This window comes from Dermochelys coriacea, chromosome 6, assembly GCF_009764565.3.
Source record: "Dermochelys coriacea isolate rDerCor1 chromosome 6, rDerCor1.pri.v4, whole genome shotgun sequence".
Taxonomy (NCBI): domain Eukaryota; kingdom Metazoa; phylum Chordata; order Testudines; family Dermochelyidae; genus Dermochelys; species Dermochelys coriacea.
Window position 1 is genome coordinate 16768664 of NC_050073.1, and position 27771 is coordinate 16796434.

Here is a 27771-nt window from a genome sequence, read left to right on the forward strand (position 1 = left end):
CCCAGGAGACGACAGCTAAGCCTCCCTCCAGACCTCCCGGGGGATGACAGCTAAGCTTCCCCCTGCCCTGCACTTCCTGGAGGGATGACTGCTAAGCCTCCCCCCCTTTACTGCCCGGGAGGGATGACTGCTAAGCCTCCCCCGAACCTGCTCCGAGTCGACTATTAAGCCCCCCTCTGCGGTCCTCATGAGAAGTACTGCGCTGCCCTGGGAGTGGGGTTACAGCAGCTGAGAATCTGGCCCAAAGAGTTGATTCCTTTACTCAAGACTCTCTGCTTCCACAGTCTGGAAGCACCTTGTTCGTTAGGGATTGCCAATGGCTGACACAAGGACTGGCTGTGATGGGCCATAAAGGAAGCAATGGTGTAGTCACCCCTCTACAGTGAAGAAAGTTTCATGGCAGTATAAAGGGGGTACTAGAGGAGGACAATAAGGAGAAGGAAAAACCAAGCTTCTGTGAAGCCAAACCATAGAACACAGCAGGAAGTCTGCAGGTTTTTAATATATCCCATGGCAGGTGGTTCCCTGCCCCTCTGGGAGTATCTGATCTGCTTTCAGGCTGGCTACTGTACTAGGCCAGTTGGGTTTGGTTCTGATAATGATGTTAGATTATTCTGCTCTCCTCCTCTAAGGGGCAGAGAGAACCTGCTGGGGCAAGAGATCACTATTGCTTTATTGAGGGTTTAAATGTAGCTGCTGGAGCCAGTGGGGACCAACCCCTGCCATGGGATAGGGTTACAAAAGGCCAATACCTATGCCTCGTGATGAGCCAAGAAATAAAGATGACAATCTTATCTGCACTCCTGGATGCCACAGCTTTATTCCAGAGACATGTGTGATCCATTTGGCTTAGCATGACCGCGATCAGAGAGCCATAAAAAACCCACCTTGATCATCCTCTAAATATGAGACAAGGAGTCTTCTACTCACTCGTGGCCCAGGTCTCCTCTCATTGGCTCAGGTGTGACTCCCACTGAAGAACTTTGTATACCAATGTCCCTGTGGATCTGGGAAAGGGCTCTGTGAAGGAGATTTTACCCTCTTCTTACCCCACCAGTAGATCAGATCAATGAACAAACTAAGTACAATACAGTTACCAAAGCAGAGGGCTACTTTACAGTAGCTGCAGGTGGCAGCAGCACATGCTGAAATCCTCTGTAAATTGATAGGTTCAATTCTTCATTGTGGTCTTCATGGTTAGGAAAATGCTGGATAAGGCCCAGGTCCTGCAAATACACTGGCTTTGCACTATTGACTTCATTGGGACTATTCCCACGCATAAATGTAAGCATGTGCCTAAAAGTCTGCAGGACTGGGGCCTGGCTTTGGACTCGCTAAGCCACAGTGGGTCACATTCCTATTCTAAATTACACCAGTGGAAATCGGGAGTAACGGCCTTGATATCACAGCGGTGTCCCCGCAAGAAGAATCAAGTCTTAAATTAAAAACAATAAAGAATAAAATACTCCATTAAAGTGTTATCAATTTGTGCAAATAAACATTCCTGATGTAGGGAGGAGATGACTAAGCTATGCTAATAACAGGAAATGTAATGGTATTTCCCACTATGCTTATTTCTATGCTCTCTAGCTTCTGTGGGTGGAATGAGCTTGTAGTGAAGCGGGAGGCTGTTAATTTTACCTGGGGGGTGAATGAGGCTCATTCAGTCTCAGTGGGAAACTCTGTACTTTCCTTAATTTTGTGCTATTAAATGGTGGTGCCTCAGTGGTGTAACTAGCACTGGGATTTAAATTAGCCTCAAAGCAAACTTCTGTGGCAATTGCCTGTTTCATGTCAAAACCAATTAAAACAGACTCTCTGCGTCATTTTGAAGCAAAACCTGAAGTTGTCCCTGGGAGCTTCCCCAATAATTAACTTGGGAGGGGTTCATCTGTAGAGAAAGCCATAGGAAATTCACATCTATTCAGCCATTTCAAGGGAGGATTAAGGGTATCTAGATCACTTCCATAGAGTTCTCCTGATTGCCCCCCAGAAAAACTGGAAAGAGGGGATAGAAGTGTTTTTGGAGCCCCCTGGCTGAAGTAAGACCTGGGCATAGTGCCGGTGGCCTAATGGCTAAGGCACTGGCCTCTGAAGCTAGGAACTGTGGATTGGACTCTCCTCTGGAGTAAGAAGATACTTGATTTTAAATCAATATCAGCTCTGAAGGAGATGGTCTAGCTTAACCCCAAGTTATTGGGCCCAGTGCAGGCATCAAGTGAAGTTTTATGGCCTGTGCTAGGAAGGTCAGACTAAATAATCACAGTGGTCCTACCTGGTCTTAAAATCTGTTTACTCTACACTAGAAGGCAGAAGGGGATCATGGAGAGTATGTTCGTGAAATCTGCCAGCCACCTGTTTGCTAGCAGGCCTGTCTCTCACACCACAAAGAACCTGGGACCTTTAGAAAAGTGGCTTCAAATTACCACAGTTTCCACATTGGCAAAACTCACTTTGCTGAGCCTATTACAAAATGTTGTCTTCTGTGTCTGCATCCTGATCAGGTTTGAGGTTCCCATTCGTTGCTTGGAGCTGAGCTCTCTCTAGAATGAAGGACACCACTGGGTCACCGTGCTTGACTGCCCTGCTCATCATCCTTATCCTCCTCATTCCTATCCCTGTCCCCATCACTATCATCTTCCTCTTCAACCTGGTCTTCAATCACTCCAACATCATCCTTGGTGTCTGGATCAATATCATCCTTAAACCACACAGCTTTGTATCCATCGTCCACTGTCTTCCTGTCCTTTGTGAGGATAGATTTCACTTCTTTATTGCTGTCTGTGTCCTTTCCCTCTTTGTCCTCCTCCCCGCCCTTGGTGGCAGTGGAAACTGTTGCAATGCTGTTCTCCACTGTGGGCTCCAGAAGAGGGAAGCCGTCTGACTGCTGCTGCATGACAGGGGTACCGTTCTCCAAAGTGTCACTTCTTAGCGACTCATTGTCTTTCGTGCTCCAAACATGATTTTCATCATCTTGGTAGCCTTGGTTACTTAAATCCTCAATGGGATCCTGGGGGAATGGCAAGAGCAGAAATGTCTCATGATTATGGGGGGGGGAAATGAAATGCTTGGGCACAGCTCTGCGGACATCAGGATCAGGTCAGTCGAGGGGGCCCAGACAGGAGGCATGCGATACTCTAGTGGTAACTTTTGAGATGTAATTTCCCCTCCCTTCCTTTCTACCATCAGAAAAGTTGAATCAAACAGTCTATGGCATGAGTGCCAAAACTTACTGACCCTCTGAGCCGCATATGACAATCTTCAAAAGCCCAAGAGCCAGGGGGTGCCTGTGGGGGCTCAGGGCTTCAGCCCAGCTCCTGCTGAAGCCCAGAGCCCTGGCAGGTGCATCCCACTGGGCAGAAGCCCTGAGACCTCCACTATCCCGCTGCAAGGCAGAAGTCCCAAGCTTCCCCCACCCCAGTCTGGTAGGTGGAGAATGGGAGGGAGATGTAGGGGGCTCTGTGAGCTGCACTTTAATAGTAAAAGAGCCTCACGTGGCTTGTGAGCCACAGTTTGGCCATCCCTGCTCTATGGGAAAGGACAAGTTTAGAACAATTCAATTGGATTAAGGATGGGTGGGCGGGATGCAAGACAGTCCAGTGAACTAATCAACAGCAGCCTCGCCTCCATGACTCCTCCCTTCTTCCATCAGACCTTGAGGAAGAATGATTTTTTTTTTAAGCTGCTCCTAACCCCAGGTAGTCTGGTGAATTATTGGGACATTTATTCCTGGCAGGGTGATTGTCCAGTAGCACCATTACTCCATTTAGGTGTTATTAGCATTTGCTGGTGCCCATTTGTTCCTATGGAAGCCATGACTTGGGTCAACATGTCTCATCTCGGAGGTTTGCAGCAATCGCCTGAGATGCAGGTACTTGATGCATCTCTCAGTACCTCCTCTGCAGTCACAGAACACCCATAAGAAGTGTATCTAATACTTTGCACTTCTAAGGCATCTTCCATCTAAGGGTCTCACTTTACAAACGTTAGTGAATCTAGCCTCCTGACACTCCTGTAACAGAAGTATTAGTGCCATTTTGCAGATGGAGATAATGGAAGCCCAAAGACATTAAAGCCAACATTTTCAAAAGAGGCCACTGATTTTTAGGGTCCTCCATTTCTGGGTGCCTGACTTTTAGATATCTGGGGACTGACTTCTCACGTTCTGAACACCTGCAGCTCCCACTGGGCTCCTACCCCTATCTCTTTGAATCCACCTATTGTCTGGCCTCTTATTCTTTGAATTCTCTGGGGCATGGGTCATCCTGCTGTTATATCTGTACAGTGCATAGCTCAGGGGCTGGAGCCTCAATGTGCTATGGCAATACAAATCATAATGACCGTGACAGTGTGTGACATTTGGCTCACCAAAAAATGGAGGCCTGCATACTCAGTGCTACGCTTAAACTTGGCCTATGCGACCTGTCACCATCATGCAGCAGGACATAGAACGTGGATATCCCAGCACCCTGGTTGTTTCTTTAACCCCAAGACACATAGGTGCTGACTCCATGGGTGGAGAATCCATGGAGGAGAATAGTGGCTGCTCAGCACCCATCAGCCACAACTGATTGGGGGGGGGAGAAAGAAGGTCGGAAACGGCGGCACTGATCAGCGGAGGGGGGAGAGCAGTGGGTGGGCAGGGTCCTCGAGGAAGGGACAGGAAGAGGCAGAGCAAGAGCGGGGCAGAATAGGGGTGGAGCATCCCCCGGGAAAAGGAAAAGTCGGCACCTATGTCAAGGCATCATTTCCGAGCTCTAAGGCAGCCCTGAAACGAAATAGTTACAAATTAACCACTTACTTTGCCGCTCTCTTTTCCAACCAGACGCCTAATTGTGTTTGCATAATGCTTGCAGACAATCAATCCAAGCAACAGGAAGGCGATTACGAGAAATACCGCCAATGTGGCGCCTAAAGCAGCCATGTCCTGTGCAGTGTATTGCAGGTTAGCTCTTGCGTCTTTTGTACCTACGAGGGAAACAAATGGATGTTACATGTCTAAGAATCACTCATACGTGGCCTTTAATGCAAGACTTGATTGTAGGAGAAGACAAAATCGCTTTTCTAAGATCCAGGGAAAAACTCTCCTGCGGAGTGCAAGTGGGGAAATGGACCCATTTAATCTGACAGGGTGCACTGCAGTGGCGTGCTTGAGGCGTCGGCTTTTGGAAGGACACCGAATGGGACTTCAGAACTTTCAATCAATAAAAAGAGGCTGGGACTTACAAAGGTGAATTTCCCATTTAAACAAATGGAGAATTTTTCCTGAGAAAGAATTGCTGGACTGCGACAGGAGTGTGGTGTTGACATTTTGCTTATCACATTTAAACCCCAAAGCGTCCTTTCCTTAATCACAGCTCCTCATCATGGACCTTGAATGAGGTGGGAGCTCAGGTGCCCAGTGCTGTGGGGATCAATACCTGTGGCTTAGCAAACATGTCTGTGGCACGTTCTGTACAGTGCTAGACAAAAGTTTACACCCATTGTGGGAAGGCAGATTGTGGCTGGAGTTTATTACTTTAAGTTTCAAATGATTAAAAGGCAAATAGGATCCATTCTCATCCCTGTACCTGCTTATTACTGTCTAGACTGTGTAACTGAATGAGCAAATAAACAGTGGTGTTTCCCAGAGCAGACCTCTGTGACAATTTTTGCTTCACAAATTTCCACCAGCAAAAGAAAACATTTTTTTTTGTTTTCTTGTGGAAAAATGAAGCATCCTTTGTGCAGCGTTCTAGCCCAGAGATTCAGGGCCAAGTAAAAACAGGGAATAAAAACTTGACCAGAATAGCATTCTGATCTCTGCAATTTGCACTGACGTCAGTGGGATCTGAGAAGCATCTTCTGCCCTCTTGTCTATTAACAGATGGACTTATTGTGCCATATTACAGCTGTCATGTTGATAAAAGCTACGATACTGGCCATTGTGCTTGTTGCTATGCTGCAGTAAAGCGCAGAGGAAAGTGACTGACTTGGGAGTTGCATTAAGTTGCACTATTTTAAAGTGTCTTTAATCCTTCGTTGATGATAGCATCTCACTCTGATTCTTATATTCCATGCCTATGGCAAATTGCCAGCTTTTCCTGGCTGTAAGTTTGGGTTACACTTTCAGCACTTAGCAGGTACAAGAAGCCCTTACCAGAATCAGCATCAAAACTGAGATACAGTACTATACTCCCAGAAGATTCGTCTATTTAGCTTGCCTCTAGGAATATTTGTTTCTCATTCCATCCTCATTTTGAATAGTAAACCAATTTCTTTCAAGTTTCACAATAATTAATAGCGTGTTTTGCCCTTTTACTGGCATGTTTTAATTGTGGACTTTGAATATTACCTGGGCCGGTGATAGTGCCAACTGTTTATTATTAATGTGACAGTGAAGGACTGGCACTTGTATGAAATTTTACTACTTAATTGTGTTTGATACCATGATTAGTGATGGGAAATGCAGTCTGCAGAACTGATGCAAGACTCCACTCTTTCTGACGTCAGTGAGTGTGAAGTTACCCCGTTAGTGCACATGTCCTAGAAATTAAAGTGTAGTTCAGCATCAACCTCCCATAAGTTGAGTATTATTAAAATGTACTGTAACTTTCCCACTGACTTCTTCAATGGGCTTTGGCTCACATCCTTAAAGTACACTCCAGTCCTTGGCATACAAATCCCTTGACACCAAAGAACAGCCTTGAGGATAGGAGTCAGAGCATTTAGACACAGAACAGCCTATTGGCTCATTCATCCTTGCCATAGTGCTGACTTGGCCCTCTGAAATATACTGTGTATACAGGAAAATAGGGCAATAGTTCTGTCACTTTAAGTGCCCCAAGCCAACATATTTTTCATACAGCGGTGAAACCATTTCCTTGCCTAGTTACCAGTATGTTGTTTGTTTGATAAATAGACACGAAGGGCCAAATTTTTAAAGTCACATCTATGTTTGGGTGCCTCAGTTTCTGGGGTTTCAATCTCAGATACTATAGGTACCAAGACTTGAAAATTTTGGCTTAATTTTGGCACTTAATAACTTGCCAGGGGATGGAGTGGTGTTTTTCTTTTTCCCTCAGAGAGGCTGAAGCTCCTGCAGCTCCCTCTGAAGTCATTGGGAGTGGAGGTGCTCAGCATTTCTGAAAATAAGGCCCCATCAGTCTAACTGTGGGCATCCAGAAATGGAGGTACCCATTCTAGCCTGGATCGAGGAGGGAAACATTTGGAGAAGGCACCAAGAACCCCATTTGGGTGCACATGGCTAGATGCTAGCTGCAGCACCTCTGCAAATAGTTCTCTTACTAAAGAGCCAGTTTAGTTTTAGAAACATGAACTCCTCATATGTTGTTACCCAGAATGCAGTACGTGAAACCATGGTGACAGCAGTCAATCTAGTGAGACCCACAACAAAGAGAGTATGATTAACAGGCAAACACAGCAGCACCTAGAAATGCAGCAATCAGGTAGCATGGAGGGACTGGGAAAGCTGGATTTCCACACACAAATCTTTGCACGAGCAGGGAAGCAGTGGAAGCAAGAACTGATTCATATACAGAGCTGACCATGGAAGATAACTATGAGAAAAAGAAGATAAAGCTTTTTTTACTACCTCTTTGGGGATGAGACATGAGTGAGACATTGGAACAGCTGATGAAAGTATTTCTGTACTGGGGTCTCAAGCAGAATGAGATTGTAGAGCTAGGTGATCGGGTTTTTTACCCCAAACCAAGAAGCCGAAAAGAGAATAGATGCATACACTACAGAGCTGAGAACTCTGGCATCCACATGTAACTTTGTAGCCATTATTTAGAGACAGAGTCGTTTGCAGGACACCTGATTCCAGCTTACAGGAGAGATTGTGAAGGGAAAACAGTCTAACCTTAGAGAAAGACTTCCAAATAGCAAGAGCAGCTGAACTGTCCAGGGAAAAGAGCAAAACAGTGAGAGCCATTAGTGCAGAACAAATACACAGACTCGGGAAGCAGGACAGAGACGGACGGATTGAGAACGTAGGCATCATTGTCCAGCGTATGTACTGTGCAAAGCAACATAACAAGGAAAAAAGAAAATGCCCAGCCAATGGGCAGTGTGGCAAGGAATGTGGGAAACAGAACCACTTTGTCCCAGAGCTGCAGTGACCCTGGAAAGAAAGAAGCAGCAGGACATGCAATGATTTGTGGATGTAGAGGCTTCCAGTGAAGAAAAGTATGTCTGCAGTGTGACTTCAGCAAATCCAAAGGCTATCTGTGTGCACTGCCAAAGAAGGCGGTCAGCCATTCAGCTGCCGTATTTGCGACTATGCTATTAGCTCAATGACCAATTTGATTCCAGCTGGATTGTGGGGCCAGCAGCAATGTAATCCCAGCAACGGTGACACAGCAATATTAGACAGGAGAAATGTGGTTTCATTGTACGTCACCAGGACTTGGTCATTCTGAGAACAGTAGGCTGTTGATAAGAAAACGTCTCTTGTTTTGTGGCTATCACTTGGAGTCTATAGTAATTGATGCACAGTAGCACCAGCTGCTACTAGGTAGCAGGGCAGTGTAAGCCATGGATTGGATTGTAGTACAACACTAGAATACCCTCTGCACGAGAGAGGAGGAAGAACAGTCAGTAAGGGCCCTGTCCAGCATTTTAACAGAATATAAGGCCATATTTGAAGATGGGCACCTAAAGGGCAAGCTGAAGTTAGAAAACCATCCCCACATGCTGCCTGTGAGATCTCTTAAGCAGAGTTTAACTGCAACTGGCAAGTCTGAAAGACACAGCATGCTCAGAGGCATCGTTACACCAGTTGAAAACTAGCACAAAGTGGGATCAGCAGACCTAGTAGGTGAGAGATCTTCAGGAAACTGAGGATTTGCATGATCTAGAACTACTTAACAGAGCATTGAAAAATAAGTTATCCGATGAGGACCTGCTGCATGACTTATCCAGGGCAACATCGTTCACACTTTGTGATGTTTAGAATGGGTTCTGGCACATTGAGCTAGATAAGTTTCAGAGTAGCAGCCGTGTTAGTCTGTATTCGCAAAAAGAAAAGGAGTACTTGTGGCACCTTAGAGACTAACCAATTTATTTGAGCATAAGCTTTCGTGAGCTACAGCTCACTTCATCGGATGCAGTGAGCTGTAGCTCATGAAAGCTTATGCTCAAATAAATTGGTTAGTCTCTAAGGTGCCACAAGTACTCCTTTTCTTTGAGTTAGATAAGCCATTCAGCCCCCTGATCATGCTGGCATGAAGCTACGATCTGACAGATTCTGTACTGTGGCTCTATATATATATATATATATATATATATATATATATATATATTTAAAATCCCTGTTAGTTCGTCACTCTAAAACACGGAAAACCAAAATATGAGAAACTGAAATTTTTCAGAAAACTGAAAATCTCTGAAAGTGAAAATTTTCAATAAATTTCTTGTTGGGGGGGGGGGGGAATGTCAAGCCCAGAGATTGTTCCATTTCCAAAACCAGCAGAATTGAATTTTTTTCACAAAAAACATTAACCATTTTCTAAACAGCTCTATTAAAAATACAGACTATATTGCTCCCTACTAATAATGTAGATAATATAATACAAAATTTAAAAAATTCAAAATTAAAAGTTTCAAAACAAAAAAAATCAAACCATTTTTATTCCAAAAAATGTCAAAACGTCCCAGTTGGACTGTCGGAACCATTTTTTCTAATTTTTTTTTCTTCTTCTGAAATTGAAATTCTGACAAAATGTATCTGATTTTGCAGTGTTTTTTGATTTTTGACAGAATATGGTTCCATCAAAGTTTCTCTGACCAGCTCTGGTCAGCAGCAATGAAGTGCTACCCTCCTGAGTACTGGTAGAATTGAATTGGAGAGGGGTCTCTGAGCCACAATGCCCTTCACGGCTGCATCTGGGGTGGAGCACCTTACACTTAACCACCTTCAAAGGGCTGTTCCTAAAGTCACAATCTATTTAGCATGTTTCATCTGAAAGAATTCCAAAGCAATTTACAAACTAAATAGGCATTGGAGTCCCTTTCCCCAGTACTGAAAGGCAGCTGCCTTCAGAATACAGTAGTTTAACAGCACGGGACAATACCATGCAACATTTGAGAACAGGAAGTGAAGAAGAATGCTGTATCCAGTAAAAGCTGCACTGGGATTTTAGTTAGGCACTAAAAAGTAATTATCCAGATTGGGCTTTCCCCAGGACATGGGGGTTTAGCCCCCCCCCCCTTGCAAAAGGTGCCATGGGACCTTGATGACACCATGTGGTCAGAGCCTTGCTGTGCACCACAAAAAAGGGCTATCTTCAGTAGTGCAGTGTTCCCCAATAGCATACTGCTATGTTGAAGAATATTGATCCCAAAGAGGGAGTACATCCTACTGAGTCACCAATACTGCAGCAGTTCTTGAGACTTCCTTGGAAACCTCTCCCATTCGTAAGAAGGACAAATCAGAAACGGACAGTGAGAATGAAACTGAATTTGCTGAGCGCAGAGCTATTGCGGGGGGCGGGGGGACGGGACGACTTGATTCTGAGTAGCACACACATCTATCTACCTGTCTGATGACTGCTTGTGAAGGATGTTTGAGAAGACACAGGGTCTGATGGCCTTGGAGATCTGCTTGCTACTGGAGTTGATGTAAGATGAGGGCTGGGCCCACCAGATGGGGAAGATGGCAGAGCAGTGGATTGAACAGTTCCACCTGGGTTTGTTCCTATTATGGGGAATTTGGTGATTCCGGATTCTGAAGACCCCACTGGATGCATGCTGGATACTGCGCTGGTAGAAGACTTTGTGGTAGCAGGCTTCGTTGTGGTTACAAGAGGAGGGATAAGTGAGCCTGAGGGAGTACCTGTCACAGGCTTTCCTGTGGGCCCAGATGTGCCAGCATTGTTGGTTGTCATGTTCACTGAAGAAGTGGATTTTGTAGGTCCTGAATTGGCTGTAGAGGCCGTGTTAGTTACTCCAGGTGGTGAAGCTGATGATGAACTGGAAGGTTTTGGAGTGGTGGTTCCTGTCCCAGCAGCAGCGGAGGTGGTGGTAGAGGTAGGAAGAGTAGTTGTCCCTGGAGACCCAACAGGTACCCCCGGTGGTGTTTAACTTTTAGCTACAATTTCATATTACTTTATTTTTGACAATGGCAAAACATTTTATTAATCAGAACAGAGCAAAAGTAAAGCAGGTGATGATTGATACAACAAGCCATACAGTTTCAATATAAATAACGGAGAAATGTGTGTGTTCTACTGGCTGGAGGAGAAGGAGCTAAAACTTCTTCCTCCTTGCAACTCTTTAAAAGTGGACTTATGTTAATGGGCAGGCAGAATTTTAAACCTACTCAAATCCAGGACTGGCATGAATCTTAAGAATCAGCAGAAGACTTGTGAAGCCATATTTTAAAAGGGCCTTCAAAATGCACCAGCAATATTTGTAAGTGCAGGCAAATCTGCATTCATAAGGGGACTCCTTCTGTTTTTGCACATGCAAATTCTTGTCTGCATGTGAAGCTGCAGATGTTTGCCCACACAAATGGGTGTGTCCTCAAATATAATGGACATGTTTCAGGAAAACTTTTTGCCACTTGGCCTGTTTTATCTTTCTGTGCATGTCTAAGCACCATTTTGCTGGTGTTAGCCAAACATTGTTATAGTGGTGAGGTAATGCAGGATATCAACTGCTACATTCTGCAAGGTGTAATAGGATATAAACCAAGAAGGATATTTGGCAAGGTGGCCTGGGGTTTCTGACCAACTCCGTGTATTTAATGCGCAATGCAATATTGGTCTGCCTTCACGCAGACTACAAGGTGCTCACCAAGCTTTCAAATCTGATTGATTTGTAAATTCTATCCAATAGCAATTGCTAATGAGTATGGAAGGCACAAACTACCTTGTTCCAAAGAGGTTCTGTGATGGCCAGGGGGCCATGTGAAGAGTTCTATGCATTGCCCTGTGGCTATCCTGTTCTGCATGAGTCACAGCTCCATCTTAGTAAGAGCTAAAGATCCCAGAAGTTAATGTTCCATCTTGACCTGAGTGGGAGGCTGCTGGGAAAAAATGAAGCACTGTGTGCTGGGACCTCTTGGCTTCCCTTCTCTTTTTTAAGATAAGAGCAGCTGCCATCTGCTCCTTTTTAAGCAAACTAGGAAAAACCCGTTAGCAAGGTACTCTTGTGACTCTCACTTGTGCCAACACTCAGCACCCCTCTTCATTCTGACCAATAAAATGAAGCATTACATGATCCTAGCTCTAGTCACATGTATAAAAAACCTGGGAAAAGGAAAGTGAGCTGGCAAAGGCTAAATCCCTGGCACTTTGGGTGGGGGGAGGTTGAGAGTGCAAAATGGCTGTTGTGAGTGTTTTAAGGATACACCTGGAGTGCTCTAGGTGGAGGATAGAATAGAGCCTCCTATGGGCTATGAATAGGTTTTGAATTGGGACCATAGTCTCTAATGTGTGATCTGTGTTCTCTAGATTGCCTGGGGCAATGTAAAATAACTCTTTGAGAACCATAAAACAATGGGATGCCCAGCGTACCTGTGGAAGGTGTGACCTCCACCGTGATCACAGTGTTTGCCTCCTGCAGACTCTCCTCATCGGTAGCAGTAGCCTATGCAGACATGAGAAGGACATGACATTGGCTGCTTGCTGCATTCATTCATTCATTCTCCGAACATCCCCTGAAGTAATAGTACTCTGTACACTCCCACAGCACCTCTCGCTTGAGGCACTCAGAGATTTATACACGTTCTATAACAATCCCTTGCAGCATCCTTTGCAACTATGAAGTGGGGAAGCATTTTCTTTGCCACTTTACAGATGGGAACTCTGAAGCATGAAGGGGTAAAGTAACTTGCCCAAATTCACGCAGGAAGTCTGGCAGATCTGGAATCAGAACTCAGATCTTCTGAGTTCCAGTCCTGTGCTTTAAACACTAGACCATATTTTCTCCAGAAATGCAGCAGGGAACAATCTGGCACTGGCAGAAGGATACACAATGTGACAAAAAAGAGCTATCCTTTAAGAAAACCTGAAGGCATAAGCCCCCTTTCTTGCTCAGAGGGGGGGAAAAAACAAAAGGCTTTATCAGAGGATTTCAGAGTCCCTACAGCTGGTGCGTATACCAAATCACCAGAAGTCTTTATCTCTCATCAGTCCCTTTTGGACGTAGCTCCCAGTTAAGTCATTGGTGACTTTGTGTGTCCACGGAAGGCAGATTCTTAATTTTAAGAATCATTGTCCCTCTTTGTGTAAAGCCTTCTGTTTTTTTTCCCACTGAATGCATCCGATGAAGTGAGCTGTAGCTCACGAAAGCTTATGCTCAAATAAATTTGTTAGTCTCTAAGGTGCCACAAGTACTCCTTTTCTTTTTGCGAATACAGACTAACATGGCTGCTACTCTGAAACCTTCTGTGTGCATGATCATTTGGAAAAAGCCAGCTCAGAGGAAAAATCCTACACAAAAGAGAGCTCTTAACATTGTTACGACAATCGCAAATAACTTAAAATATTAAGTGCCAGAACCTCAGCTGTTGGAACATGGCACAGCTCCACTGATGCTGATTTACATCTGCCAAGGATGAGTCCCTTAGTATTTCGTCTTCCCAACAAGAGCTGATCTGTATCCTAAATGGGAGCCTGGTAGATATGAATGGTGTTAATTGTACAGTCAACCTTTTAGCTGGGTCCTAAAGTCTTCCAAGAAGACAAATTTTGTTTTCTTTTTGTTAAATTCTGTGCATATGTAACATCAGGTTTGCAATGATTAGTAGACAGCGGAGCTCACTGAAATCTTTGTCAATTTTTTTCCTGTGGAAAACTGGATTTTTGACTAAACAAAACATTTTGTGAAAAATGTCTGATTTCTTTTAAACTTGTTAACTTTTCATTGGAAAACTGAAAATTTTGTTTTGTTTTAAATGAAAAGTTGAAATTTTCTCCTGAAAACTCTGGAAAACTTTTGTGTATGTGTGTGTGTGTGTTCGTTGAAATTTTCCATGGATGAGAGGGAAAACCCATTTCTTGACTGGCTCTAGCAGACAGTCCTGTATTTTGCAGGCTTCTCAGGCATGTTAGCTCTGTGACGGGGCGGGCAAACTTTTTGGCCTCAGGGCCACATCAGGGTTTCAAAACTGTATGGAGGGCTGGATAGGGAAGGCTGTGCCTCTCCAAACAGCCTGGTCTCCGTCCCCTATCCGCCCCCTATCCGCCCTCTCGTACTTTCCGCCCCCTGACTGCTCCCCTAAAAACCCCCCACCCATCCAACCCTCCCTGCTCCTTGTCCCCTGACCTCACCCCCTATCCAACCCTCCCTGTCCCCTGACTGCCCCGACCACTATCCACACCCCCGCCCCATGACAGGCTCCCCGGGACTCCCACACCTATCCAACCGCCCCCTGCTCCCTGTCCCCTGAGTGCCCCTGGGATCCCCTGCCCCTTATCCAACCCCCCTGCTCCTCACCCCCTTACCATGCTGCTCAGAGCAGCATGTCTGGCAGCCGCACCCCCCCCGGCTGGAGCCAGCTATGCCACCGCACTGCCCGGCAGGAGCTCGCAGCCCCGCCGCACAGAGCGCTGGCGGCATGGCGAGCTGAGGCTGCGGGGGAGGGGGAACAGCAGGGAAGGGGCCGGGGGCTAGCCTCCCTGGCCGGGAGCTCAAGGGCCCGGCAGGATGGTCCTGTGGGCCAGCTGTGGCCTGTGAGCTGTAGTTTGCCCACCTCTGCTCTATAATCACTATTACCTTGAGCTCCCTATCACCCCAGCTGTTGTCTCATCATCTGTTTCTATTGTAAGGTCTCTAGGGTGGGACTGCCATTTTTATGATGTGTCTAGCTCTGATCGGGAACCCCAGATACTCTGGGAGCTACTGTAATATAGATTACTATCCTCTGCCTATCAGGAAAGATGACATACCAATACTGTTATAGTTGCGGCTGACTGCAGCACTATGTTTGTCAGGACAAGTCCGTCTCTGGTTACAGTGAAATCGCTGCTGTTTTGAATGTTGTATGTGATTTGAGGGTTGAGTTTCTGAAAAATTAGATAAGAAAATGAGTTAAGTGTCTGCATTGGCTGTCTGTGTTTTCCCAGAAATTGTTGCCCATAACGATGAGCGGAATCCTTACTCCTATAAAAATGGTTCCCTTAGGGCGAAATTTGCTCCCATGCAAAGAACCAGCACAAGTGAATCCTGTTGGGAAGGTTTAAATGGGACAAAAATGTTGCATAAGCCTCTTGCTGGGCTTCTGGACTGGGGTGATTGTTGCTGTATCTCTATATGTTGTTCCATCTATATATGTCCTGTTCCTGTCACAGGCTGGCTGGCCCTTTAAAGCAAGCTAGGCTGAGCAGCTGAGCTATTCCTCAGCTTCACTGGTGATGCAGTGAATTAGTGATTCCAGCTGGGTGTGATGGAGCTTAATTACAGTGATAGACCCCAGAATGAGGACGATTTAAATGGAGCTGTGAACTCAGCCTGGAGAGGAGACCGGAACAAGGGGAGTTCCCTCTCTGGGAAGGGCCTGGGGGAGTCAGGCTGGAAGGCCCACAGGGAGTAGGATAGGTTCCTATGGGGCAGCCTAAGATGCGGACTGCAAAGAGCAGGGAGATCCCTGAGCAGGGGACCTGCTAGAAGGAAGCAGCATAGGAGAAACTTTGTGGAGGGGCTGAGGGAAAAGGCCAAGAAGCAGTGAACATCAGTGGAACCCGAGTGGGTATTTATTTGGACTTGCAGAGGAAGGGTCCTGAACTTAAGAGGAGACCTGACTGGAGGGCCAGGCCATGGAAGACTTGGAGAGAGACAGGCCATCACAGGCCTGAAGAAATGGTCAACAAAGGGTGCAAGAGAGACAAAGCCCACCCTGTGCAATGCTGCATCCAAGCCTCAGAGAGTGCCCCTGAGGTGACGGTGCACCATAACAGGTACCCATCCTATGTTCCTGGCTGCCCTACACCAATTAAAATTGTCAATCTCCTCTCTTTACCCAGTATCAATCACTCCGTTGCAGTCAGATAAATACCTATCCTCACTTGCTCCTATCAGTAAAGTCCCCATCAAGTTGAGCCCTCCTTCAATGTCTGAGGAAATGATGGGCCTTGCAGTGAGACTGAAAGACTATGAGATCCAGACTTGGGATTTCTGGGCTTTCCTGTCACAGTGGATGCCATCCGCAGCTTTCGATAGGCTTGATCTGGTTGCCTCTCAAGTCAGTGGCAAACCCTTCCCTCCCAACCCCCACCCCCAATCCAGATCCACGCATGAAGTATGTAGAGTAACAGACCAGACCCTTCCAGTTCCTTACATTAGGGAAGTCATCATCAACTGCAAAGATCTTCAGGGGTATTGAAGGTGCTTTAGAGTCCATGACCAGACTGAGAGTGGCCAGCCCGGCAGACACCGTCCCTGTGTACCTGGAGTTTTCAAAGTATGGTGCGTGGCTACTTTTAGCAATGACCTTGATCTCTACTGTGGTGAAGGAGTATCTCAGTGCATTGTTGGCCTGGGTGGCCTATAGAGAAAGGAGACAATACAGACACATAACTATTCCCGTTGTTGGTGAAACACAAGAGGACGTGGGGCCAGATCCAAAGCCCATTAAAGTCAAAGGGATTTTTTCTATTGATCAAATGGGCTTTGGATGAGGCCCATGATGGGAGGCTGGGATAGGACTAAGTTAACATTTAGAGCAGAGGACTAATGGTTAGAACTGCTGTGTTCTAGTCTAGTCTCTGCCACTGGCTTTCTCTGTGACCTTGAACAAGTCTCTTAACTTTCCTGTGCCTAAAATTTTCCCACCTATCACATGGGAGGTGCTTGAGGCTTAATTTGTATATGTAAAGTGCCTTCAATTCTTCAATGTCAAGGGCTACAGAAGGTGCAAAATATTACTAGGATAGGATGATCTGAGCCAGCAGACACAGCTATGCTGCATAACATCAAGAGGTTCCACCAGCAGCTGTGTTTACAGTCTGATAATCTAGAGCTTGGCACATATTTTTTTCCCAAAAATGGTTTAAAACTCTTAACTTTCCTTCGATTATATTCTAGCTGGAAAATGAACTTGTTCATATGGGCGGATTAAATAATTGCTTTTGTGCCCACACAGTTCATGCCCAAGTCCCCAGTACCAGTCCTTTCTATTAAGTTATGATAATTTTAACCCAAATGGATGGCTCTTCAGTTAAGGTTGCTTCCTACATCCTGATTTGAGGGCACAATCCAGTCATCTCTACGCAGGTCAAAATTCCCACTGAAAATCCCAGCAGGAATTTTGCTTGTAGGAACGAGGCAGGATAACACCCGTTTCCAGACCCCTGTCGCACACTGGATGCTTCAAGAAGAAATCCTGTGTTTAATTACTCTTCATCACAAGCTGAAGCGCTGTGGTTTCCTTGACTCCTAGCACATGTAAAGTCACTGTCCTCCTGGCCAAAAGCTCTGGAGCTGAGACCTGGGGTTCTGGAATGTCAACAGACTTACCATGACATGCAAAATGAACGTGTCTGTAGTATTTGCTGCTTTGTTCATAGTTATATTCCCTGTATCACTATTCAATAAGAATACATCGTCCTTGTTTCCTAAAGACAATGGGAAGGTTAATTAGGACTAGTGTTGACCATAAGATATACTTTAGTAAATGTATCTAGAGCTTTAAGAGATTTCGCTGTGGCTCATGTGTTTTGCACGTCGGATATTGCAACCCATGACATCATCTCCTTATCGCCCTTGCCAGGCTTTAGGACTGGGGACACATAACATGGACACAGTGTTACCTCAAAGCGTGGATTCAGCCTGATGAGAACAACAGGAAGACACATGCAAGCCTGATAGGAGGTAGGAGAGCAACGCTTCTTATTTATTTCTATCGCAGTCGCACTTCAGTGGCCCCAACTGATGTATGAGCCCGACTGTGCTAGTACATACATAGTAAGAGCCAGTTCCTACCTCAGAGAGCTTACAATCTAAAAGGACAAAGGAGGTGCTCCCCTCATTTTACCAATGGGGGGAACTGAAGCACAGAGAGACTAAGTGACATGGCTAGAGTCACCCAGGAAGTTTATGGGGCTGAGCCAGGAGTTTAATCTAGGTCTCCTGGGTCCCAGTCCAATGCCTTAGTGACAACACAAGCCTTGGGAAGGAATGAAGAGATTTTTTTACAACACAGTGGGACACGTTTCTCACTGTCAGCATCATATTCCCTACTCAGTTCGGCATTGCCATATGGGTATGCAGCTAGGCCACACCTTACAGAACAAATAAAAAAGATCAGAGAACTAACAATCTGTCTGATATGGATAAATTGTATTTGTCAATCAACTGACCTCTTTTGTAAAAAACAAAACAAAACAAAACAACATTGACTGATATAATATGCTATTTGATCATGGAGAAATCAGCTGATTATAGTCAAGCCTTTATCTTTTGAAATCAAGACTAATGCATGAAATCCCAGTCAGAGCTTTTCGCAATGTACAGTGGTACAAATACAAAATTCTCAACTAAAAATGAAAACACAGAAGATTTCAGGAATTTTTGGTTCAGGCAGGCTAAAGACTAGCTGGAATCAGTGTGACTGGAATGGAAAAAGTCAGCCCCAGCCATTAGGATAAAGATCTGTTTCAGCTGAGAGAAAAGAGCTCCCCCCTCCTCCCCCTCAAACAAACACTCTGCACTGGGCTCTGGTTGTAGTGATATGTTGCTCCTTTTCTCCCCGTCTCTACAGTCTAAAGAGACAAGAAACCTATGAGGTTCCTACTATGTGTCTATACAGCACCTAGCACAACGGAGGCCCTAATTCTATCCTGTTGGGGCCTCTAGACACTACAGGAACACAGGCAATTAATTGCAATAATTATTTTTCTGATCTAGAGCTATATTGCTGTGACTAAATATTAATTCTGAGGTTTCCCTCCATTGGTGGGGGAAATTTGACAATATTACCAATGGAAATGAATGTTTGGGAAGATAGGAACTTTACTCACCATCAACAATGCTATACACTATTTTTTCATTCAAAGTGTAGTCAGAGTCGAAAGCATAGAGGGGCCCAGGTTTTAGGATCAGTGGTCCAGTCTGCAACAACAAGGCAAGACTCTTAAAAACAAAACACTAGATGCCTGCAGAACTTTCCAGTCCAAGCGATACTTAGCTCATGTGCACTCTGTTACTGGAAAACACAATGCTTATTGCCAGGGGTTGACTATTGCAGGACAGAGATGACAGAGAATAGGATTTGGGGTTGTGTAGGTCCTTCCTTGCTCTAGGCATGCATCAAAAGCAATGAACCCTCTGCTGTTGGGAATTTTCAGTCTCAGTGGTTGACTCAGACTTGCCACTGCACTGACTTTGTCCTCATTTATGACAGGAGTCAAAAGCCTGCTCATGACTCAGTGATATAGCTGGTACTGGGCATGGTCCTTAGGGGAGAGGGTGACTTACTGTTCAGTGTAACCAGTCTTGTCCCAGCCTCCCCAACATGCATTATTCTGCTGACCATAGTCTCAAATGGTTGCTGGGGAAAACAAACCATGTTTGACTGTAACCTTCTTCCGTGTGGGGTGTGAAGATATGCAGAGAGCTGTCTCATGGAACAAAGCTGAGCAAACCCCACAAAGGATCCAGTCCTGCAGCCCGTCCTCGGGCAAGAGGGAGACTAGTATGTACCAAAAAGAAAAGGAGTACTTGTGGCACCTTAGAGACTAACAAATTTATTAGAGCATAAGCTTTCGTGAGCTACAGCTCACTTCATCTTATGCTCTAATAAATTTGTTAGTCTCTAAGGTGCCACAAGTACTCCTTTTCTTTTTGCGAATACAGACTAACACGGCTGCTACTCTGAAACCTGTAGTATGTACCAGTATCTGATTCAGAACAGATTTTCCAAACGCCTCATGAACTGAGTTGATCAATGCTAGACAGGGGTTCAGAGTTGACGTTCTAGCATCGTTATTATTGTCCCTCGATATTGAGAGGGAGCTGCCGGAGCTCGCATTACAAAGCCTTCATTTCCCAAAGGACTTTTTGAGTAACTGTTTTGCTAAGCACATCCACACTGACTCTACGCCAATGCTCTCATCTCTCTTAGGATGGTAATACCGTGCTGTAAACTCAAGCAACAAGCACATCTGGTGGAGTATGGTGATGGCATAGATATGGGCTGCATCACATGGGTGCAGCAGAAGGCATCTCTCCTGAGCAGACAAACAACTTTTTCAAAGAAAGGGCACTGTATTGAGGGCTGGATTGAATCCCTAGGCACACCCCGACATTGGGGCTGTTCCCATGGCCTACACCCCAGTAAGAGGGGTGAACTGGAGGGGTGGTCCCCTCCATGCTTCCAGCAATGAAAGGCAGGGTGGCAGGATGCCTGCCAAATATGGCAAGCCCCTTCCCCAAGGAGTGGGCCTGGTCCGCTCCCTGATGGTGGCTGCAGGACCAGTTGGCTTCCTCCCCGATGACTGTGCTGCAGACTCAGGGGGAAGTCACTACCTTGACTTATGCCTGCCTCATGTTTTCAAGGTTTTCTGCACCACGATGGGAGCTAGGAACATTGTAATTTAAAGCTGAGGTTCCAACATCACGTGAATCCAGGAACCAGGGCCTTAGGCTTCTGCTCCGATCGGGCCTGGACCATATCTGTGATGCTAAAGACCTGTCCTGGGATACAGACTGAAAGCATAAGCTCTTGCGTGGGCTGCCTACCGTTTTCTCTGAGATGTTGACCCGTCCAATGTAGCCGCTGCTGATGCAAACTTTCTTGTCCGCATTAAGGAAAGTACACGGTTGGAACCAGGGCGGTTTGGTGTCGGCTTGTTGGATGTCTATGTTTATTGTTGCAGTGGCTGTATTACCATCTGGGTTGCCAGGTGCCCTGTCCTATACAGAAAATCAGAACATTCCTGTTAGATGCAAGGCATATTTCCAACCTTAGAACCCCCTTCCCAGAAGCCCCTGCAAAATCTAATGGGCTGGATCCTTAACTGATGTAAATCAGTGTATCCTCATCATTTTTTTTTCCAATGGAGCTATGCCAGTTTATACACTCTGAGAATCTATTCCTGCAACTATTGTTAGTATGACAATTACAGCTATGCTGGTGGATAGAATACACACCAGGATATGTTTTGCTCACATATAAAACTCACCCTTGCATACAAGATTAACTGCATAAATTTATATTTTTCATAGTCCAGGGTTTTGTGCAAGTAAATGCTTGGGTTATTAATTCCTTGTATGTTAAAGTAGTCAGTTGCTTCCTGAAAAACAAGAGGGGTCGGGGAAGGATGATAGCTGTCTCCATCACACACACTCTGAAATGCTGTTAGCTGCTTAACATATATAACATCCAAGGCTGGGTATTTATAGGAGAGATACACGCATAGTTCATCTGTTGATACTTTGAACTCTTTGGTCTCTTGCTAGTAAAATGGAATCATCTCTGGCGTTTCAGTATGGATCATTAGTGGAATTTTGAACATTCTTCTCTCAAAATGATCATAGGGCTGAATTCAGATTTAAATTAGTGGAACAGAGAGCAAAACTTGGCACATCGCCTTCTACTGTAGTTGGAAATAACAGGCTTGGCTTCGCTCTCACTTACACCAGCACCTTTCATAGCATTCTTCCTGATTTACACCATTCTGAGGCCAGAATCTGGCCTGATGGGTAAAATTCTGAACTCATTTACACCTGTTCAACTCCATTAAAATCAGTGAGGTTTCACAAGTGTAATTGATGCAGAACTTTGACCCCCATCAGCCCTTGACATGATTCTCTTCTTTTTTTGTTTGAAAAAAAAGTTTTTATCCATTCCTTTGTTAATTAAAACTTAAAACAAATCAAACAAAATGACAAAACACCATCCTTTATACTCCAGATTGGCATCAGTTTAACTGAATATAAATTATCCATTGGTCTTTCAACAAAATCCTTAAAAATGAAGGCTGATCTTGTGGCTAAGGCCCTGGACTGGGGCTCAGGGGATCTGGATTCAGTTTCTGGCTTTGCTCCAGACTTCCTGTGTGACCTGGGGCAAATCCCTTAATCTCTCTGTGGCTTAGTTCCCTGTCTGTAAAACTGGGGTAATCATACTTCCTTTCCCACTCTGCTGTCTGCTGACCTATTGAGAGTCTAAGCTCTTCAGGACAGGGTCTCTCTCTTACTGTGTTTGTAGTACAGCCTAGTACAGTTCTTCCCCAAACTTGTGTTGGCTTCTAGGCGCTACTGTAATGTTAATGTTGAACAGGTGCTCTGGTAATATATTTTTTTAAGTGTGAATTTTTGAAAAATTCATTATCTAAAACATGGATTTCTCTGTTTCACTAGCGCCTTTCTTGCTCTGTCCTTGCTTTATCTTTCTGGAAATCTCACATGTACTCCAGCAGGTGAAATAACCAACTTTTGTTGAATGTCCCGCTTGTCACCTGTCTCAAAGTTGGTGCCAGTGTAAATCACTAACAAAGAGTTCTATGTTTTTGCAATGAACATACTCACCGGGGTGATCGCTGTAAGTTCATATTGTACATTGTCCAGATCAAGGTCGCTAGCAGTTGCGCTCTTCTCAGGTATAATGATCGTATTCACTTTTGTATCCTCAAAACAAATATACATGATTATTTTTTTCCATTTTGGCAAATGGTCACATGCTGGATATAGCGTCCTCACTGGTAAATCCTTCCTAGTCCCCTTGTGCTGTATGAGTCAGTCCTCTGGAATTAGAGAGAATCCTCCCACTGCCACCTCTGACCAAGTTTGACATGGTGGTAAAAATGCTGGATGCCCCCAGAGCAGTGTCTACACTAGGGCCCTTATCGGTATTGGTGTTGCTGAACTGAGATGGTGCCAGCAGAAGTGTGTATTCTAAAATTCCCTAGTGTAGATGTGACAGCTGCCATCTTGGCTGACACACCAGGGACTTAACCAGAGCTAAAAGCAGGAGCTGCTATAGCTTGAGCTAAAGAGCCAAGATTTCCCAAGCTGTGGCTGCAACAGGTTCCTATCCTCTGATCAGTGTGATCAAGAATGGCAGGCCTCACAAGAGAACCTGAAGAGAAACCTGCCAGGGTCTCTATGTGGAAGATGGGTGACACCTGGTAGCTAAGCCTGCATATAAACTGCCTGTTTTTTTTAAGCTACATCTTCTCTGTGCAGTGTTTTTGTTCTGACTAAATAGTACTTTGCTTTATGAAAGCTGGCTGGTCGCGGATGAACTTTGTCCTTGCCTCTGAGAGAACAGGACTGCAGGTGCTGAACTAAAGTCAGTTCTGCTGAGGTGATCACAGTGAATTGCAGAAATCTGCAGCCTAAGTCTGAAGGGAGAGGATAGTGAGATCCTGCTCCAAGAAAGTCGACCACTGGAGGCCTGAAACTTGGGTGGGATCCCTCAAGGCTGCCCATAAGAGGTCAGAGGTGCAGTTACCTTAGGAAATGTGACAGTCAGCACAGAGGGGGACCTGTAACATGTACTGAGAAGTGGGTTTCATAGACAAAGCCCCTGGAGAGCTGCACATTAAGGAGTGCCACTCTTGGCTTCAGTTTGCTTTCCTCTGTGTGCTTTGATTTTGGCTAAATAGGTTAAGGACTGATTTCAGAAGTACTGAGCACCTACAACAAAACAGCTGAAGTCAACAGAAGCAGCAAAGATTCAGCACTTTTGACAGTCAGGTTTTAAATGACTTTGACTGCACGGACAGTAATTCTAACCTGAAATGTCAAGGAAGCATTGTCTTCACCTCATGCACGTTCTCTAATTTTCATGGACGAGAATAGGTTGCATACATGCTTATAAATCACTTTCCTCTTGCCAAATTAGAGTCCCACATGAATTGGAATGATCCAATCTGTAATCTTCCCTTTATTATGACAACACTTTAATAAAACCCTTACCTCAGGAACTTTTGCAGTGATATTTGTTTCCTTGAATACCGGGCTGTTATCATTCAAATTTTCAACTTGTACTACAACAGTCACAGAATTAACCTGGTTGGGAGGTAGGAAGAGGGGAGAAAAATCACAAATAAACTAAGACCGTTAGGAGCAGCACTGACTGGTAGGCATAAACTGAGAAGACAGTGTGAGGATCAGAATTGGATCTGGACTACATGTGCATTTGGGCTGTAGGCTGAATAAAGGCTTGGGTTTGAATTTGGATATGATGGCACTGAAATCTCATGGGCAGTGGGTTTTTTTTTTTGTTTTGTTTTGCTCTTTCCAGGAGAAGACAACATTTTAACCATGAGAATGAGCAGTTTCTCACAGGGGTATGTGTTGTGAATAGTTAACATCCGAGCCAAGAATGGTGTCCCATTTCTAGTTTCTATCTAGCAATATGGCAGCATATTAGAAATTATACTCACCTCGACACCCCCTTTCCAGCAAAGCAGGGTTACTAGTAATACATTTTCTGTCTGTGTTTTAAAAACAGAAACAAAAAGTCTGTCATTTTAAAAACATCCATTGTGGCACCAACATTCTTTTCAGGTGTGGCTCACTCCGGTCCTGATGCAACAAAGTAATTGAGCACATGCTTTTGTGCATTTTAAGCACGAGCTTAAATCCCGTTTACTTCAATTGGGCTTTAGGGACAAATCTTATTTGAAATCAATGGAATTTAAGTATATGCTTAAAATAAAGCTAGTGAATAAGTGCTTTGCTTCGGCTGTGTTTATACTTTTTTTTTTTTTAAGATATTTTTCTTTCTTCCTTTTACAGGCCTTCAATTAGCTTCTGATCTCCGTTACACTGGTGTCAATGTGAAATCATACCATTGACTTCAGTGAAGTTACTCTAGATTTACACAGCTGCAGATAGGATTGGAGACTTCCCCCCATGCATGATGTTAGGGCTTGTCTACCCTACCCGCCAGATCGGCGGGCAGCGATCGATCCAGCGGGGGTCGATTTATCGGGTCTAGTCTAGATGCGATAAATCGACTGCCGAGCGCTCCCATTAATTCCGGTACTCCACCAGGGCGAGAGGCGCGGGCGGAGTTGACGGAAGAGCATCAGCCGTCGACTCACTGCAGTGAAGACACGGTAAGTAGATCTAAGTATGTCAACTTCAGCTATGTTATTCATGTAGCTGAAGTTGCGTAACTTAGATCAATTCCCCACCCCTAGTTTAGACCAGGCCAAAAGTGGGGCAGTGAGAGAGAGTTCTTTGAGGCTGATGCTCAGCGAGGTTTCTGTTTATACAGATACCAATTAGTCCAGCTCCTTTCTTCATGGCTACATCTGTTCCCATAGCCAACACCCTGTCTATCTGACTGCAGAATTAATATCCACCCTGCTATAGTGCCCCTTCATTGCTCCCGCATTACAGTGAGTCTGGCTCGAAATTCTGCAGCAGATCCAGGTAAATTAAACAGAGGTTAATATTGAACAGTGAGTACAATGTTCCCCACAGGGTCTGTTTTTACAGGAAATCTTTCATTGTTCGATATGCTGCAGATTTGTACATTGGGAAAAGCAGGACTGCATTGCAGAAACTATTGAGAGGGCGGGAAGGAGCTGGAGGCTTTTGTTGCTGGGGTCAGTTTAGGATTGGCACATTTGCTGGCTATTAAAATAATCAGCAGTGAAATAGTTAACAACTCTGCCATTTAAATTGCTATTCAATTTCCAAATTAGAACTCCACTAAGGTGAACAGAATCATCTCACAGCTCTAGACTGTTGTCATTTTGTGTATGTATGTGTATGATATTAAACCAGCCATGGGGAGTATCCAAACTCCACTGAAGTGTATTTACAAGTCTCTGCTTTAAAACCTGCACCGTATTCTCCAACACACCTTATGGACCCCTGGAATAGACTCTGAGGGTGGGGAACTTAAGAATGGCCATACTGGCCAGACCAGTGGTCCATCTAGATGAGTAGCCTGTCTTCTGACAACGGCTGGTGCCATATGCTTCAGAGGGAATGAACAGAAAGGGCAGTTATTCAATCCCAGCTTCTGGAAGTTACAGGTTTAGGGACATCCAGAGCATGAGGTTGCGTCCTTGACCATCTTGGCTAATGGATATTGATGGACCTATCCTCCATGAACATAGCTAATTCTTTTTTTAACCCATTTGTACATTTGGCCTTCACAAAATTCTCTGGCAAGGAGTTCCACAAGCTGACTGTGCATTGTATGAAGAAGTACTTCTTTGTTTAAAACCTGATGTCGATTAATTTCATTGTTGACTTCTGGTTCTTGTGTTATGTGAAGGAGTAAATAACACTTTTTTTCTCCACACTAGTCACAATTCTATAGACCTCTATCATATCCCCCCTTAGTTGTCTCTTTTCTAAATTGAACAGTTCCAGTCTATTTAATCTCTCCTCATATGGAAGCTGTTCCATCCCCCTAATCACTTTTTTTGCCCTTCTCTGTACTCTTTTGGAGATGGAGTGGGTGAACAGAAGTGAATGCAGTATTCAAGTTGTCGGTGTACCATGGATTTATACAGTGGCATTATGATATTTTCTGTTTTATTATCTTTGCACCTGTCGGCTTTCCCTCAGCGCTCACTTGAAAAAGAGAGAGTTGGTGGGGACAGAAAAGGTTGAATTTACGCGTACAAGTTCCCTGTTCAGGATACCGAACGTCAGTAAAATTGAAAAGCTGACGCCATTTTAAAAGCCAGTTGTGCTGTGATTGTCGGAGGTATTAGTTCATGTCTCTTTCAGGTGACCTGTACTCTATGAAGAGTGTTTTACAATATTAACTCATCTGCTAATTGTCTCTTTTTCCAAATAAAAACTTACCTCATAATCCAAGGAATCGGTTAGAAGCAATTCTGTGTCATTAATGGTAAACCATCTGGAGTCAGCTGAGTTCTCAATTGTTACTGTGACATCAGGCTGCATTGTAATGCGGGTAACAAAAGCCCCCGGCAGATTATTCTCATGTATTTTTAGGTTCTTGTTTCCTACAGAACATTCTGGAAGAAGCACACAATCATTTGTATCAGCGTTGGTACAAAATTGTCAGCCAGTTCTCTTTGGTTGTTGGAACAATCAGACTGGATCAGACTCATGGTCCAGCTAGGTCAGTAACGTGTTGCCAGTAGTGGCTAGCACCAGCTGCTTCAGAGGAAGGTGCGAGACACCCTGCAATAGGTTGTTATGGAATAACCTGCTCATAGGAAAAATTTCCTCCGTGCTCGTAGGACTCAACAGATGCGGACTTACCTGTGGTGCTCTGTGCAAGAACTTGTGTTAAGGGCAGCAGCAAAAGGAGCGCAACAGCAGGGAACTGATTAGAAACCGCCATGCAGGATGCAGATGGAACCCCACGTCTTTGGACAAATCTAATCCACCACTTTTTTTTCTCTCCGTATTGTCACTGAAGCGTGCTCACCCATTCACTGTCCCAGGAAGAAAAGAACACTGCATGTCTGGAGCAGACTCCCACCTTCTGCACTTCAACCTTTGCCTCCCTGCTTTATTGTTTAACTTATTTATGACTTATTTACTGGTTCCTGTTTTCAGAATGCGATAAGCTATGAATTTTGCATTCTTCTTGGCTCTGGATCTCTGGATTTTTAACTGTGTTAGGATTTGGTGTTGAATACCCCCAAATAATTATAGTGGAGGGTGGGGGAGGCGTTGGCACCAGTTACGTTGTCTGTCTCTTCCACTGCTCCTCAGTGGCAGGTGCGATTGTAATCACAGAGTGCATGCTAGAGTGTTGTACTGAGCCAATGATTTGGAGCAGGGCTGCACTTCAGATGTACCATAGTGACTCTCTGCGTCATGGTAGGGTCACCAGATGACCTGTTTTTTTAAAGGGACTGTCTCTTTTTT

At 44.8% G+C, this 27771-nt stretch overlaps 1 protein-coding gene across 3 annotated transcripts; it reads right to left on the reverse strand.

Moving 5' to 3' along the window:
- Nucleotides 1-791: 791 nt before the first annotated feature.
- CDHR5 (cadherin related family member 5) lies at nucleotides 792-27296 on the reverse strand. 3 transcript variants are annotated; one of them, XM_043516758.1, is made up of 15 exons: nucleotides 27157-27296; nucleotides 26731-26906; nucleotides 24339-24389; nucleotides 23869-23961; nucleotides 22477-22575; nucleotides 21129-21239; nucleotides 20686-20859; nucleotides 18966-19056; nucleotides 17464-17561; nucleotides 16286-16492; nucleotides 14898-15014; nucleotides 12522-12594; nucleotides 10838-11050; nucleotides 4802-4968; nucleotides 792-3010 (listed from the first exon to the last, which is right to left on the reverse strand). In XM_043516758.1, exons 1-15 carry the CDS (start codon nucleotides 27236-27238, stop codon nucleotides 2567-2569), a joined length of 2196 nt encoding a protein of 731 aa, XP_043372693.1. In that variant the 5' UTR covers nucleotides 27239-27296; the 3' UTR covers nucleotides 792-2566. The 3 variants fall into 3 exon arrangements, with proteins under 3 accessions (XP_043372693.1, XP_038263842.1, XP_043372694.1); XM_038407914.2 differs by having other exon boundaries at nucleotides 10541-11050; XM_043516759.1 differs by lacking the exon at nucleotides 10838-11050.
- Between the last annotated feature and the right edge of the window lie 475 nt (nucleotides 27297-27771).